Below are 13,148 nucleotides of genomic sequence, written 5' to 3' on the forward strand. Positions count from 1 at the left end.
TGTCCTCTTGGGTCAGGTTTGAGATGCGGCCACTATTTGTGTTAATTGATGAAATTGTAATGTGTTTTCCGTTTAATGATCTTGTTTCAGGTGCTTCTGTTTCTTCATCATCACTTAGTGAATCCCTTTGTTCTTCAAAAAGGTTTGTGTTTTCGTTATTTGTTAGCTGTTTATCAGCTGCACTTTCGGATATTATTGGGGTTTTAATGTTTTCTGCTGGTTGTAGCAGCCTGTTTTTAGCAACTTGCAGGGAGATGCTGAATACATTTTTCGTTAGGATTCGCTTGTTTTCTTTGCTCTCCTTTTTTGTCCAAGGCTGGGTTGTGACATGGGTCTTGTTGTTAGAAGGGGTACGGCGAGGTGTAGAATTCCTAGTTTTTCCTCTGTTTTTTACTAGTGTTTTGTCCTCCTTGTCTGTCAGATTTTTCACCTCTGCTTCCAAATTTTTGAGTTTTTCTTTGAATAAATTCTGATTTTCCCTTAGAAGTCCCATTTCTGTGGTAAGGAAAGGAAGTGTTGAATTTATTGAGTTAGTGTTATGTTCTGTTTGGGATTCAGCGTTTTTCATCAACTTTTTCTCTTTATGACTCAAGTTTTGCCCATTTGAGAGTTTTCTTTTCAAATTTATAATTTCTTTATCAAGTTCATTTATTTTTAATTCATATTTATTGAGAAGTTCTGCTTGCTTTCTGTCATGGTCTTCAAAAATATTTTGCACCTTGAGAAGATTTTCTTTTTCCCTGGTTCCTTGTGATTCCAGTTCAGCATTTTTTTCTTGAAGTTTCTCCATGGCAGACATATATTTTTCTTCACAGCTTTCTAATTCTTCAATTTTGGCCTCCATGTTGGCCAATTTACTACTTAGTTTGGTATTTTGTGACTTTAAAAAATTGTTCTCATCTAACAATGCGGAACCAATTTTAGCAGCAGCAAGTAAGTTGTCTTCAGTATTTTCTGGGTTGAGTTCCATAATACTTTGTTCAAGTTCTTGGATTGAAGAGTTAGGGCTATTTATTTCCATTTGTACAGGGAGTCGCATTTTCAGACTACATATCTGTGAAGAACTGCATTTCCTGCACATCCAGTTTGCAGAGTCTTTTTTTGAGAAATCTTTCAGTTCCTTACTTGATAGGTTGACACAGTCTGCATGGTACCATGTTTTACAACTGCCATTACAAAATATTCCCTTATATCTGACCCCTATTGTACAAACTCCACAAGGATATATTGGCATTTTAAATTCCACAGTCTCCACGAACTGTACTTAATTCAGTATAGTAATTCTTAAATGTATCAGTAATTACAAAAAGCTCAGGTGTAAGGAACTATAATTATTAAAGGTAAAATTTATATTGATTTAAGGTAGTCAATGACCATGTCAAAAATGTAACATACTGTAGATCATACTGTATTGCTAGGTACTCAGTGGCAACTACTCAATTCATCACCACTGAGACACCTTGTCAAGTAATTGGCAGACTAAACCAATTAGTCTGGGTAGTTTGGCTGATTCTCTAAATTTAGTCTAAAAAAATTTCACAGATTGTCAAGGATAATATTAGTGCTCTTGTATAGGGAGATTGTCAGAATAATGATTTATATATTAATGAAACTATATAACAATGTCAAATTAGTAAGTAGGGAACAAGTCATCAGATTGTTTAAGAGAGCCAAGGTTAGAAGCAAGGCTGTTGATTGCTGACGGCTGTGTACACCGCTGTCAGTAGGTCAGGTGTGGAATGTGACGCTGTCAGCACTATCAGCACTGTTTGTCACCATATGGTTTGAATTTATTCAGTGATCATGATTTCTTGAGTTGATTAGTTTTCTTTAAGTTTTATTGTGAAATGGACTTACAGTATTTCCAGGTAAGTTGCTGCACATGTGAGTAAATATTTGTTGTTGAAATACACACTTATGTACACTTTTAACTGGGAGCCACTTCACTTTGACTGTAGTCAGTCAGCCATCTTGGATTGGAGTGAAAATATTTACGAAACCATGCAGTATTTTTATTCAGTGGAGGAATTTGTAAACAATGTACTTGTAAATATGGTACCTGTAATCCTTTTTGCGTTGCACTAATGGAATAGAAAATAAATGCTTTAATGTTGAGGAGTTGCTCTTCATGTACATTACTTTTGACTACTTCTTCATCACCTGGAAGTAGACAAAATTATTACATAACATAATTAGTATGAATTTAATTGTTAGCACATTTTTGTTATGTATATGGATATTAGTACAGAAATAATAATAAAAATAGTAGGTATTAATCCATTATTACAATGCACACACATAAATTTAATTTTATTTCACTGTAATAACATTGTGATTTTGGACGTTTTTCAATTATCAGTCAGAACCTACTAGACAATATTAATACTGGGAGGATAAACTATTAGAGAAGCTCTTTCATATAGGAAGAAGAATTAACTATAATTTTAAATGTATCTAATTAATCTGCTCAAATCCAACAAATGCTGAATTACAAGATTTTCTCATAGATCTTGATTTTTGATGTTTATTAACTTCTACGAAATTCTAATATTCTAGTTTCTTTGAATTTGGTGTGGCAAACATAAAGTCAATCTAAATGTATTTTTTATTAGATTTAATAAATAATGTACAAAACTTTGTTATTTTTGGTCTATTTTTGTGCTTTGTAAGTTTCGTGTTGCTATTTTGGTTTTTGTGCAATTTTATGTCAACGTTTTTAAAAAGACACAATTTTAAAATTAGTTTAACTAATGAAGCTAAATCCTTTATTTTTGATCTGTCAGGTTTTAAAACAAACGGATAAACAAACATATACTCGTACATTAGTTTTTGAAACCAGATCTCAGACACCATAACATAATGTGACTCATTTTTCACACATATAATAGCATAATAAATTACTCTTTGCTGTTCAGCTAACTTTACAGATATTTAGTTGGATTCAGTTGTATTTAGTTGCAGCTGTAGCTGGATAAAAGTTGAGATTATAAAAGTGTTATTGCTTACTTTACTTTACTGCAAATCTTAAAATGTATCAAGCCTATTTGGATGAAAAAGCACTCCTTCACAAAGAGCTTTTTTAAATTACACATTAAACATTAAAATCATTAGATTTTTGTTTATGCCTGTGATTCTTGAAGTAGTTACTGGATCGGCAAAAAAACTTCTTGATGAATTATTGTGTGGTTGCCACAGATCACTTACAATAGAGGATTGCTGTAAATAGATTACACAAACTTAGATATGGTGACAAAGCAAAAATGTTGAGAAGTATTACCAAACCCAGCTTTCGGCATGTCTTTAAGCAAGCCCATTTGATCCCGAAATGCGCTCTGAATCTCAATTTTCTTCTTAGCTGAAATTTTCTTTTCCTTCATGTTCAATCTCCATTTTTGAAGGGTAGTTAGTAAGCTATATGGAGGCATGTTTCTAAAAAACGAATTCGAGCATGCAAAACAGATAGTCCAAATTTAATTGAGCTCGAATCTATAGAACTTTCTTCTTCAACAGTTTTTAACTCAACAATTCTTTGCTTGTCTGTTTACATATATAGCACTTCATCATTGATGTTGTGTTAGTAGCAGCATTGCACACTACCATCTACCATAGTGAGCACAAGGGTATGCGATGCTTTTACGGGGTTGTTGTTGGTCTCAAATTCTGTACGACTAATGTTTTGAATTTGGTTTTCAAGTTTCGGCTTTATTTCGGATCGAGTCACTTCATTGCTTTCATGCACAAACTGGATTCTTATCAGGTGGCATAATTGTCAAGACACAGGAGCTGGATTCTGCCACTAAACCTTTTGTGTGCCATCCACATTGCTTGTGAGTCTTAGTGGTACTAATGAGCTGATAAAGACATGGGCATCAGAATCGGACTTGTTTACAAACATCTGTTGATTTTCTTGTGCTTTTGAGCCATCATATTCCCATTTGCTGATTAGCATCATATTCTGCAACTCAGTATCAGTTGCCGTTATTAATACTTCTTCTAGATAAAGGTAAAAACGTTGAGTGGTGTGGTCAAGAAGATTTTGAACACTTATTTCAGCTTTCACTTCAGAGATGTTGATATCTTTAGGATCTTTTTTCTCTCTTTGCAGCAAGGAACCATACAGGTTTATTCTTCTTGCCCACTTCTTATGATATTATATTGTTTACGGGTTAAGTCTGACCCCATGTACTTAATTAGTGCCTCTGTTATAGTCTGCTTGCTACTTTTAGCACATTTCACAGCTGAACTAATAATTTTGCAATATTTGGTTGGTCTTGTCGGGGTTAATGAGGCTTTTTTTTATGGGCTTAGAAAGGTTTTTTCGCTTGAGGCTCTTTCATTCATCACTGCAACATAGGTCAACTCTTCGTGAAATCAGAGATTCTATATTGATAATCTTTAAGATTACAAGTAGCATCAATGAAAATAAGATGTACATGATTATTAGTTAAGTCTTATTATAAAAAGTATTAGTGAGGTTCTTCTGATTTCACATTTTCTGTTTTGCACTTCTTGCTTTGCTTACTACATTCCTGGAATTACTTTGAGGGATGGCCAGGTTTATGGTGTTGCCAATCAGATAGAGAAATTGTATCCTCGAGCCAATGATAATTTGTTTTCAGAAAACGGCATTCTTTGTAACTTGCTGCGGACCACTTTCAATAGGTCCTCTATTGAAAGTTGTAAATAAGTTACACAAACTTCAAACTTGGAAGTATATATATATATATATATGTATGTATGTATGTATAAAATTAAATCTAAAAAATAATTGAATCGGAAAAAAGTAAGCGCTCTGTGGGGTCTAGGAGACGGGCTGACCTTAGTTCGGGTGAATCCCAAATGAACTGGGAAAGTACCTCTCCAGGGGTGGCACCGCCAAGGTGTCGCTCAAGACCGAAGGGGGATCCGAATCCAACCATCTAACCAATGGTTGGGCTCGGATAAACGCTACTTAGCGTCCTGCTTGAGGTGGCCCTGCTGTCAACAAAACCCCAGGATCTAGGGTAGTGCCTCGAGTGTGCACTCTGCGCGGTGACGGCCCTCGGCGCCGCGCAGTAGTGGTGCCAGTCCGGGTCCGCCTGGAATCGCACCACACAAAAACTTGTTTTTGACTGAGGGTACCCCAATCCCACGGTGTGAAGCGACCCGTGCCTAAGGGATGCATGGCGCAGGGATTGTGCGTCGTAAACGGAGCCCTTGGGGGTTGGGCGCCCCCCCACGCGTAAATAGTCTTACCTGGTCATGCGGGGCTCTGGCTGGGTGGACCGTTATTTCCTCGGTACTCGTGGGACCTTTTATGGAGTCTTTTAATAAAAACAAAAAAAACACCAACAGATTTAGATCTGGAAGAACTGCAACGGGCAGTTGCATCCGGCACCCAGGCCTTGGAAGTATCTGCCTGTTCTTCTAGCGCTACCACCATCGACGACGATGTAGTACTCGATGATGCTAGCGGAAGGGTTGAGTCCATGGACACAGACACTGGAGCATGTGTAATGGACTACAACCTTAAGCTCCCCTTTAAACTGCGCAAGCGTTGGGCGATGGAACAGAAGAAGGCCGACAGCACCTGGCTTCCGGACAGTCAATGGAGGAGGCAAACGGGCAAGATGTCGGCCAATGAAAGAAGAAAGATGAGGAAACAGAGGGAGGCAGCACCGGAGGCAACTGCAGGTGCGGTCTCTACTCCTATTGGGAAGAGAGGGCGCTCGGGCGGTTCTTCGGCGGAAAAACCCCTGCCGAAGAGGCGCCCGACCGCACCTCCTGAGCAAGCAGCGCATGCGACGAGTACCAATCCCTCAACGGAGGAGGGATTGGGAGAAACATTCAGGGAGGTTCTGACGGGACATAAGCTAGTCTTGGTCCCTGCGACTTTCCTGAGAGGCGCCTCTCAGAGGAGGAGGCTATGGAGCTTCGGGGGCGCATTCTCGACGAGGTACTCTCGGCAGAGGGTGTGTGCCTGCAATTCAAGAGGTGTTTCCCGGAAAGGGGGGCTCTCGTCATGCCGTGTGGCAGTGACGAGACCAGGGATTGGCTGCGGGGTCTAGCTCCGGGGCTGGGGATCAGTGGCCCTGGGGGAATAGGGGTGATCTGTGGGGACTACAAAGACCTCATAAGATCTACCAAGGTCTTCCTAAGGGTTGATGGTCCCATGGCCGAGAAGGACTCTGCGACCATTCTCAAGGCCATAAACAAACAGAATGCTGGGATCTCTGTGTCGGACTGGAGGGTTGTTGGAGATGTCCACACGGGAGATTCCAGAACTCTCGTAATTTTAATGGATGAACAATCTTCAGCCACTCTTAAGGGGAGGGGCTGGAAGGTGTTCATTGGTGTGGAGCAGGTCCAGCTGAGGGCGCGGGGTGGGGCGGTTGATCATGGGGATCAAGGTTCTTCAGATCAACCTGCAGCACAATAAGGCTGCCTCGGCTGTATTCTGTAGACGCTTCCTGTCGGAAGATTTCCACGTGGCTCTGATACAGGAACCTTGGATCAGCAAGGGAAAAATATCAGGGCTTTCAATGACAGGGGTGAAAATAGTTAGTGCCCAGGTTGAAAATGCCAGGACATGTATTGTTGTAAGCAACAAGGTGGACAGCATTCCTGTTCTGGAATTTTGTTGCAGGGATCTCGCCACAGTCAGGCTGATGGTGGCTGGTACTGGACGAGCCCTGCTAGTTGCATCATCATATCTACCGTATGATGATGCAGAGTCCACGCCCTCCAGGGAACTGGCTGCCTTGGTGGACCATGTTGGGAGGAGTGGAGCGGAACTGGTGGTGGGATGCGACGCCAACTCGCACAACGAGGCGTGGGGCAGCACCAACACCAATAACAGAGGTAAGTTACTTCTAGAATATATAATGTCCCGTAGTCTAATGATTGCAAATGTGGGAAATGTGCCCACGTTTCGCACGAGGACAAGAAGGGAGGTGCTAGATGTGACCATGATGTCGGAGGGTATGGCTGGTCGGATGCATGGCTGGCATGTGTCTTGAGAGCCTTCCCTCTCTGATCATGCTCACATCTGTTTTAAGATCGGTGAACAGATGCTGGAAAAAGTTCAGTATAGGATCCGAGGAACACAAACTGGGTATCATACAAGGAAAACCTCAGGGCACGGCTGGATTCTGATTCCACTAATGGGAAACGGATTCACAGCGCGGCGCAGCTTGATGAATCTGCTGACGGTCTAACCTCTGCGATTGTCGGCTCCTTCGATCTCAGCTGCCCGGTTATCAACAAAAACAGATCAAAGGTAGCCTGGTGGAGCTCTGAACTGGCCTCTTTGAGGAAGAGGGTCAGGGCTCTATTCAGGAGAGCCAAAACTTGGGGCACTTGGGACACCTACCATGAGGCTCTTGCACTGTACAACCGCAAGGTTCGTACAGCTAAGAGGTTAGCCTGGAAGAAGCTCTGCACCGATATTGACAGTGTGCAGGGCAGTGCAAGGCTGCAAAAGCTATTGGCAAAGAATCCAATCTCGCCGCTTGGTAGTCTCAAGGACGATCAAGGTGTTTACATTACTGAGCCGGAAGGAGTTCTGAAAGTTATGATGGGAACACACTTCCCGGACTGTATTGTTCATGAGGGTGAACAACCACCCGAAAGTGAGGGGAGACATGCGGGTCGCGCCACCCATTTGCAGTGGAGTCTGGCGCACCGTATTGTTACCTTCAGTAGGATTGAGTGGGCTATTAACTCATTCAGTCCTTACAAGGCTCCTGGGGTAGACGGGGTGAGACCGGTTTGCTTGCAGCTGGGATTGGACATTCTCCTTCCACAGCTGTGCAGACTGTTCAGAGCCTCCGTGGCTCTCAGGTACATCCCACTATCCTGGAGAGTGTCCAGAGTGGTGTTCATACCGAAGCAGGGGAGGGCGGGCATGGATCGGCCGAAGTCTTTCAGGCCAATATGCCTGTCCTCCTTCCTTCTCAAAACCATGGAGAAAATGGTTGCCAGGTTTGTTTGGGAGGGAGCTCTTCTGGAGCGACCTTTGCATCCTAACCAGCACGCCTACACTCCAGAAAAGTCATGCGACTCGGCCCTGCATCAGTTGGTATGCAGGATTGAGAAGACGCTGGCGGCAAAAGAGGTAGCCATAGGAGTCTTTTTAGACATTGAAGGTGCCTTTGATAATACAGCCACTCAGGCGATTATCAATGCGGTCTCGGGACGTGGCGTTGATGGTCAGGTGTGTGACTGGATAGGGGCCTTGCTCACGGACAGGGTTGTTGTTTCAACCCTCATGGGAGCAAGTGTTAGTGCGAAGGCTACGAGGGGCTGTCCGCAGGGCGGCGTCCTCTCTCCTCTTCTGTGGAACCTGGTTGTGGATGACCTGCTAAATTCTTTGAATAGCAGCGGTGTCTTTGCACAAGGGTACGCAGATGATATTGTGATTCTTGTGAGTGGCAAGTTCAACACAACAATCACGGAACTGACCAATGCTGCTCTGAACATGGTGAGAAACTGGTGTGATAAGGTTGGCCTCACCGTCAACCCCACCAAGGCTGCCGTGGTTGCCTTTACCAGGAGGCGACAGATGGAGGGCATTGGTCCCTTTCTATTTAAAGGCTCACCCGTTGAGCTGAAGCCAGAGGTCAAGTACCTGGGCGTGATCCGAGATAGGGTTCTAAACTGGGGACCTCATCTAGAAAGGGTCATTGCCAGGGGTAAGTGGTCTCTAATGCAATGCAGACGTGTAGGTGGGGACTGAAGCCGAGGCTCTTGTACTGGCTTTATGTTTCCGTGGTCAGACCTGCAATAATGTACGGAGCTGTCGTATGGTGGCCAAAAACGGAAGTCAAGACGGTGGTATCACGTCTGGCGGTATCCAAAGGATGGCCTGCCTCGCTATCACAGGGGCTTTTCCTAGTGCGCCAGGCGCGGCTCTGGACTGTTGTCTTAATCTCGCCCCCCTGGACATTGTCATTCGAGCTATGGCCAGGAAGAGTGCCTACTGTCTTCAGCAGACGGGACTCTGGTCGGGCTGCAGCAGTGGGCACTGCAGAATTGGCACTCTGATACAGGAGGATGTTTTGCACATGATCTCTGATCAGATGCCACAAAAGTTTTCCTTTGACAAACCCTTTAGGATTATTTTACCCTCAAGGGATGATTGGTCAGAGGGGAAGAAACCTCTTCCACCAGCGGAGCTCGAATGGTACACAGACGGCTCCAAAACAAAAAGCGGCACAGGCGCTGGAATTCTGGGAGTGAGACCATGTAGGGAGCTGGTGGTTCCTATGGGTCCGTATCCGACAGTCTTTCAAGCGGAGGTCGCAGCCATTATGGAATGTGCTCGTGAGAATCTTCGTTTGCGATATAGGGGCAAGACGATTAACATTTTCACGGACAGTCAGGCAGCGCTGATGGCGCTGGATTCTTGCGCAATCAAATCCAAACTGGTTTGGGATTGCTATCAGACCGTTTCCTCCCTTGCCAGAATCAACAATGTAACCGTTTGTTGGGTTCCTGGTCATGAGGGGATTCCTGGGAACGAAAGAGCTGATGCCCTGGCCAACCAGGGCTCAGCAACAATTATGACGGGCCCTCAACCGTTCTGCGGTGTTCCAAGGTGTGAATCCTCTAGGGTTGTCTCGAAATGGATTCGCGCGGAGCATGGGAGAAGGTGGAGGTTGCATCCGGGTTGGAGAGTGAGTAGAATGGTATTACAGTCACCTTCCTCCAAGGTGGCTTCGGACCTTCTCTCATTAAACAGATCAATGTCTTCTAAGGTCATTGGTCTCATTACGGGGCATGGTCACCTGAAGAAGCATCTACACAGAGTTGGCATCCTTCAGGAGGATCCGCTCTGTGGAAGGTGTAATGAGCAGGAGGAGACTGCTGAGCACCTGCTCTTTGATTGCCCTGCAATAGCAAGAGAGCGGTATGCCATCTTTGGTAGCTTGAACAGGGGTGGTAGGTTTTCCCAGGAGGACTTGATAGGTTGTTTTCGGCGGTTTGTTGAACTGCTGAAGTTGTAGACTGGTAGGCCTCATGGTGTTTCCGGGGTGCGCAAAAGGCCCTTGAGGCTTAAGTGCATGGCAGTAGGCCGCCCCAAGGGGGGGGGAAAAAAAGCGCTCTGTGGTGTAATGGCAGCACATTCACCCGGCAAGTGAGAGATCCGGGTTCGACTCCCGGCGGAGCAAGTACTCTATATATATATATATATATATATATATATATATATATATACTTGGTGATATAGCAAAAATGTTAGAGAGGTATTTGCATATTCCAGTCATAAAGTCAGGATGGCTGTGTGGTCTAGGGGCGCTACTTTCGGATGGGGGAATTGGCCTTGGAGTGCGGGTTTGATTCCCACGCCACGATGATTCTCATGATGTTAGGGAATTTTGCGTTCTAGTGTACACTTTTATGAAATGGTCTGTGGTAAAGCTGGTGAGAGGGCTCATCCTAAATAAACATAGTGGGGGTGGAAGTTGGAGGGATCAGTGTATTCTTGTATAACTGTACTTGATCAAAACACCATTTTGAATTTTTGTCTTAACGAAAAAAAAAAAAAAAAAAAAAACTTAAAATTGTGTTATTTTATAGATATATGATCATAACATTAGCTTTTAAGATAATTATGTATTGAATTGTACACTTAAAATTGTTTGAACTTGAAAACAATTTTTTAAGATTAAAATTGAATGCAAATATTAGTATTAATCGCAAATTATACCACAAAATACATTATGCACTGTTATTCTTGAGTAAATAATCTTACATAAATAATTCTGTTTACACTGATTTAAACTACTGTTGTTTTACACAACACAAATTGACAATACCTCAGAAGCAATCTATTTCTAGTAAGCAATGAATTTTATCTCCCTAAAAAATAATATACCTGTACTGTATATAATGTTTTTCAATGAATCTGAGATTTCTTCAGTAAGAGCTACATATAAGACGACCAGAGGCTCGTCAGGCAAGCTGTGGTGGGTGAAGATAAAACACCTCCTGTAAGGACCCACTCTCTGTCTGATATCAGTCCAACTTCGAACTGGGTGCACTGCTTCATAGTCTGATATCTACCAATCATCAAACCTTTTAATGGATTTTTAACTGTTGAAGAATTATATTTTAAATTATTAAACTAGTTTATTTTTGATTTCTGGAAAATTGACAAAACTACCTTGAAAGTTTTACAAAAATATTAATCAGTGTTTATTTAAAAACAATTTATATAGTAAATAGAAAAACAATGTAATATGTGCTAATACATTAATTGGAAAACTAAAATAATGGGTAAAAACCCATTTTAATGTGTATGTTGTTTTAATAAATGCTTATTTTTTATGATCCCATGTTTTGTGTAGTAATTTGTTTTGTCCTGACTGTTGTTTTTATGAATGCACTATTTATCGTTCTAAAAAATTATGTATATTTTATTCAATGATGTTTGTTTAGAGTGTTATAAACCTTTTTTTTAATAGTTTACGAATTTGAATAGTTTTTAATTTGAAATGGATTATAAAATTAATTACAATATTGTAAATCTGATGATATTTAAAATTATACTTAAGTTATATTCTTAGTTTTATCTTGATGATTTCTATACAAATAGTAAACATGTACATAAAATAAAAAAATAATTCTTTATTAAGTAGGTTGTTAAGACATTTTCAATAAAATTGAAAATCTATTTTTTATTCATCATTTACACAATTTTCACACTACGTAGATTTTTATTTGTTTTTGGGCATGAACAATTTTCATACAACTTGCACTTTAGACTTCTAAAACCCACTGATAATGTCATTTCTTCTTAGAAACTGTCCTTTCTCATACTATAATAAAAATTCTAATCATCATCAAGCCATATCATCATAAAGTAACAAAACAGTTAATTAATTCTCATTCATACAATGTCATTCAAAGGTATAAGGACACTAGCAAAATACTAATACACAGACTCTAGCCCCCTGACATTTGCTAATTCTAATGATGTTATGCTTTAGCCCAAATGCATAATACCTAATGGGGATTGTTTTGAAGGTGACAACATTAATGTAAACAGATAAATATATAAGAAATTGAAAATTCCAATCACTTTTGAACATATCTTGTATGATATGGTTCATCAAAAATTCACTCTTTGAAGGAGTTAAAAAATATTTACAAACAGTAGCTTTTCAAAGGTTAGTACAGGTTTAATTGTTCAGCCAAGTGCATCTGTTAACAACATCAACTCTTTGTGTATTTTTGCTGTACAAAATAAAAAAGATTAATGAATAATCAATGTGTAATTTTGGTTTGTTAATCAATCATGTTCAAAACAAGTGTTGTTTACACTAACAGAAACTACATTGTAATCAAATAAGAGTTAAATTTTACATATGAGTAAATACGTGCAGAGTGTAAACCAACTGCCAATCCAGAAACATTTACACCACATAATAGTCACCAAGTAGGATTTGCTATTTCTCTACCTTAATTTCATTATTATTCTAAAAGACATTTATAGTTCAAGATCATTTTTATTCTCTGTAAGGTTAAGAGACAAATACGTATATAATGCGTAGTTTTACAGAACAGATTACATTCTGATTATCCCAGATTAGAAAAAAGTGTATACCTCTGTTGTTTACTGATAATTTGTTGTTTTAAAAATAAAATTCTGTAGCACAAGTGTTTGTATTAAGTGGTTTGAAAATAGTCTACTGAGCAGTACTCAATGGTAGAGTTGCGTATGTTTCTCTTATCAGACAGATGGCGACTACTGTCAATATTGTTAATTTCTTATTCCTTCATTGTGTAATCTGTCGTGTCTTGTGCAAACTTAAAACTCTTGCTAAAAATTTCATTTTTGTAATTTTACTTCTGCTGCTTACTTTTTTGTTACTGATCAATTTTTACTATGTAAAATTTAATTTTAGGTTCCTTTCAAATTTTGTTTGCAGACTTATATTTATTGATCCACATACTCTCTAAAAACATTATAAATGTTTATTAGAAGTATTTGTATTCTACTCTACTCATTTCAAAACCTAATCAAGAATGATAGTGTTTTTTTGAAAACAGGAATTAGTCATCAAAAGAAACAGCATATTATAACATGATAATAGTTTACAATAAGCGTTAAAAGTAAAAAGAATTCTGTAGTTATAGTTTTTTAGTATTATTTTAATGCAGTG

The 13,148-nt window shown here is 40.3% G+C and overlaps 1 protein-coding gene across 3 annotated transcripts in view; it reads right to left on the bottom strand.

Annotated features, from left to right (window-relative positions):
• Positions 1-1,912: 1,912 nt before the first annotated feature.
• The window catches only part of LOC124371206 (malonyl-CoA decarboxylase, mitochondrial-like), a 36,941-nt gene continuing 25,705 nt past the window's right edge, over positions 1,913-13,148 (bottom strand). For 2 of the 3 annotated variants that reach the window (XM_046829537.1, XM_046829536.1), the window contains exons 5-6: positions 10,859-11,042; positions 1,913-2,160 (exon numbers count right to left, since the gene is read on the bottom strand). In XM_046829537.1, coding sequence (XP_046685493.1) covers positions 1,928-2,160; positions 10,859-11,042 — 417 coding nt within the window. In that variant the 3' untranslated portion in view covers positions 1,913-1,927. The remainder of the gene's footprint in view (positions 2,161-10,858; positions 11,043-13,148) is intronic. The other variant, XM_046829538.1, reaches the window with a different exon arrangement.

This window comes from Homalodisca vitripennis, unplaced genomic scaffold, assembly GCF_021130785.1.
Source record: "Homalodisca vitripennis isolate AUS2020 unplaced genomic scaffold, UT_GWSS_2.1 ScUCBcl_1052;HRSCAF=4182, whole genome shotgun sequence".
Lineage (NCBI taxonomy): Eukaryota > Metazoa > Arthropoda > Insecta > Hemiptera > Cicadellidae > Homalodisca > Homalodisca vitripennis.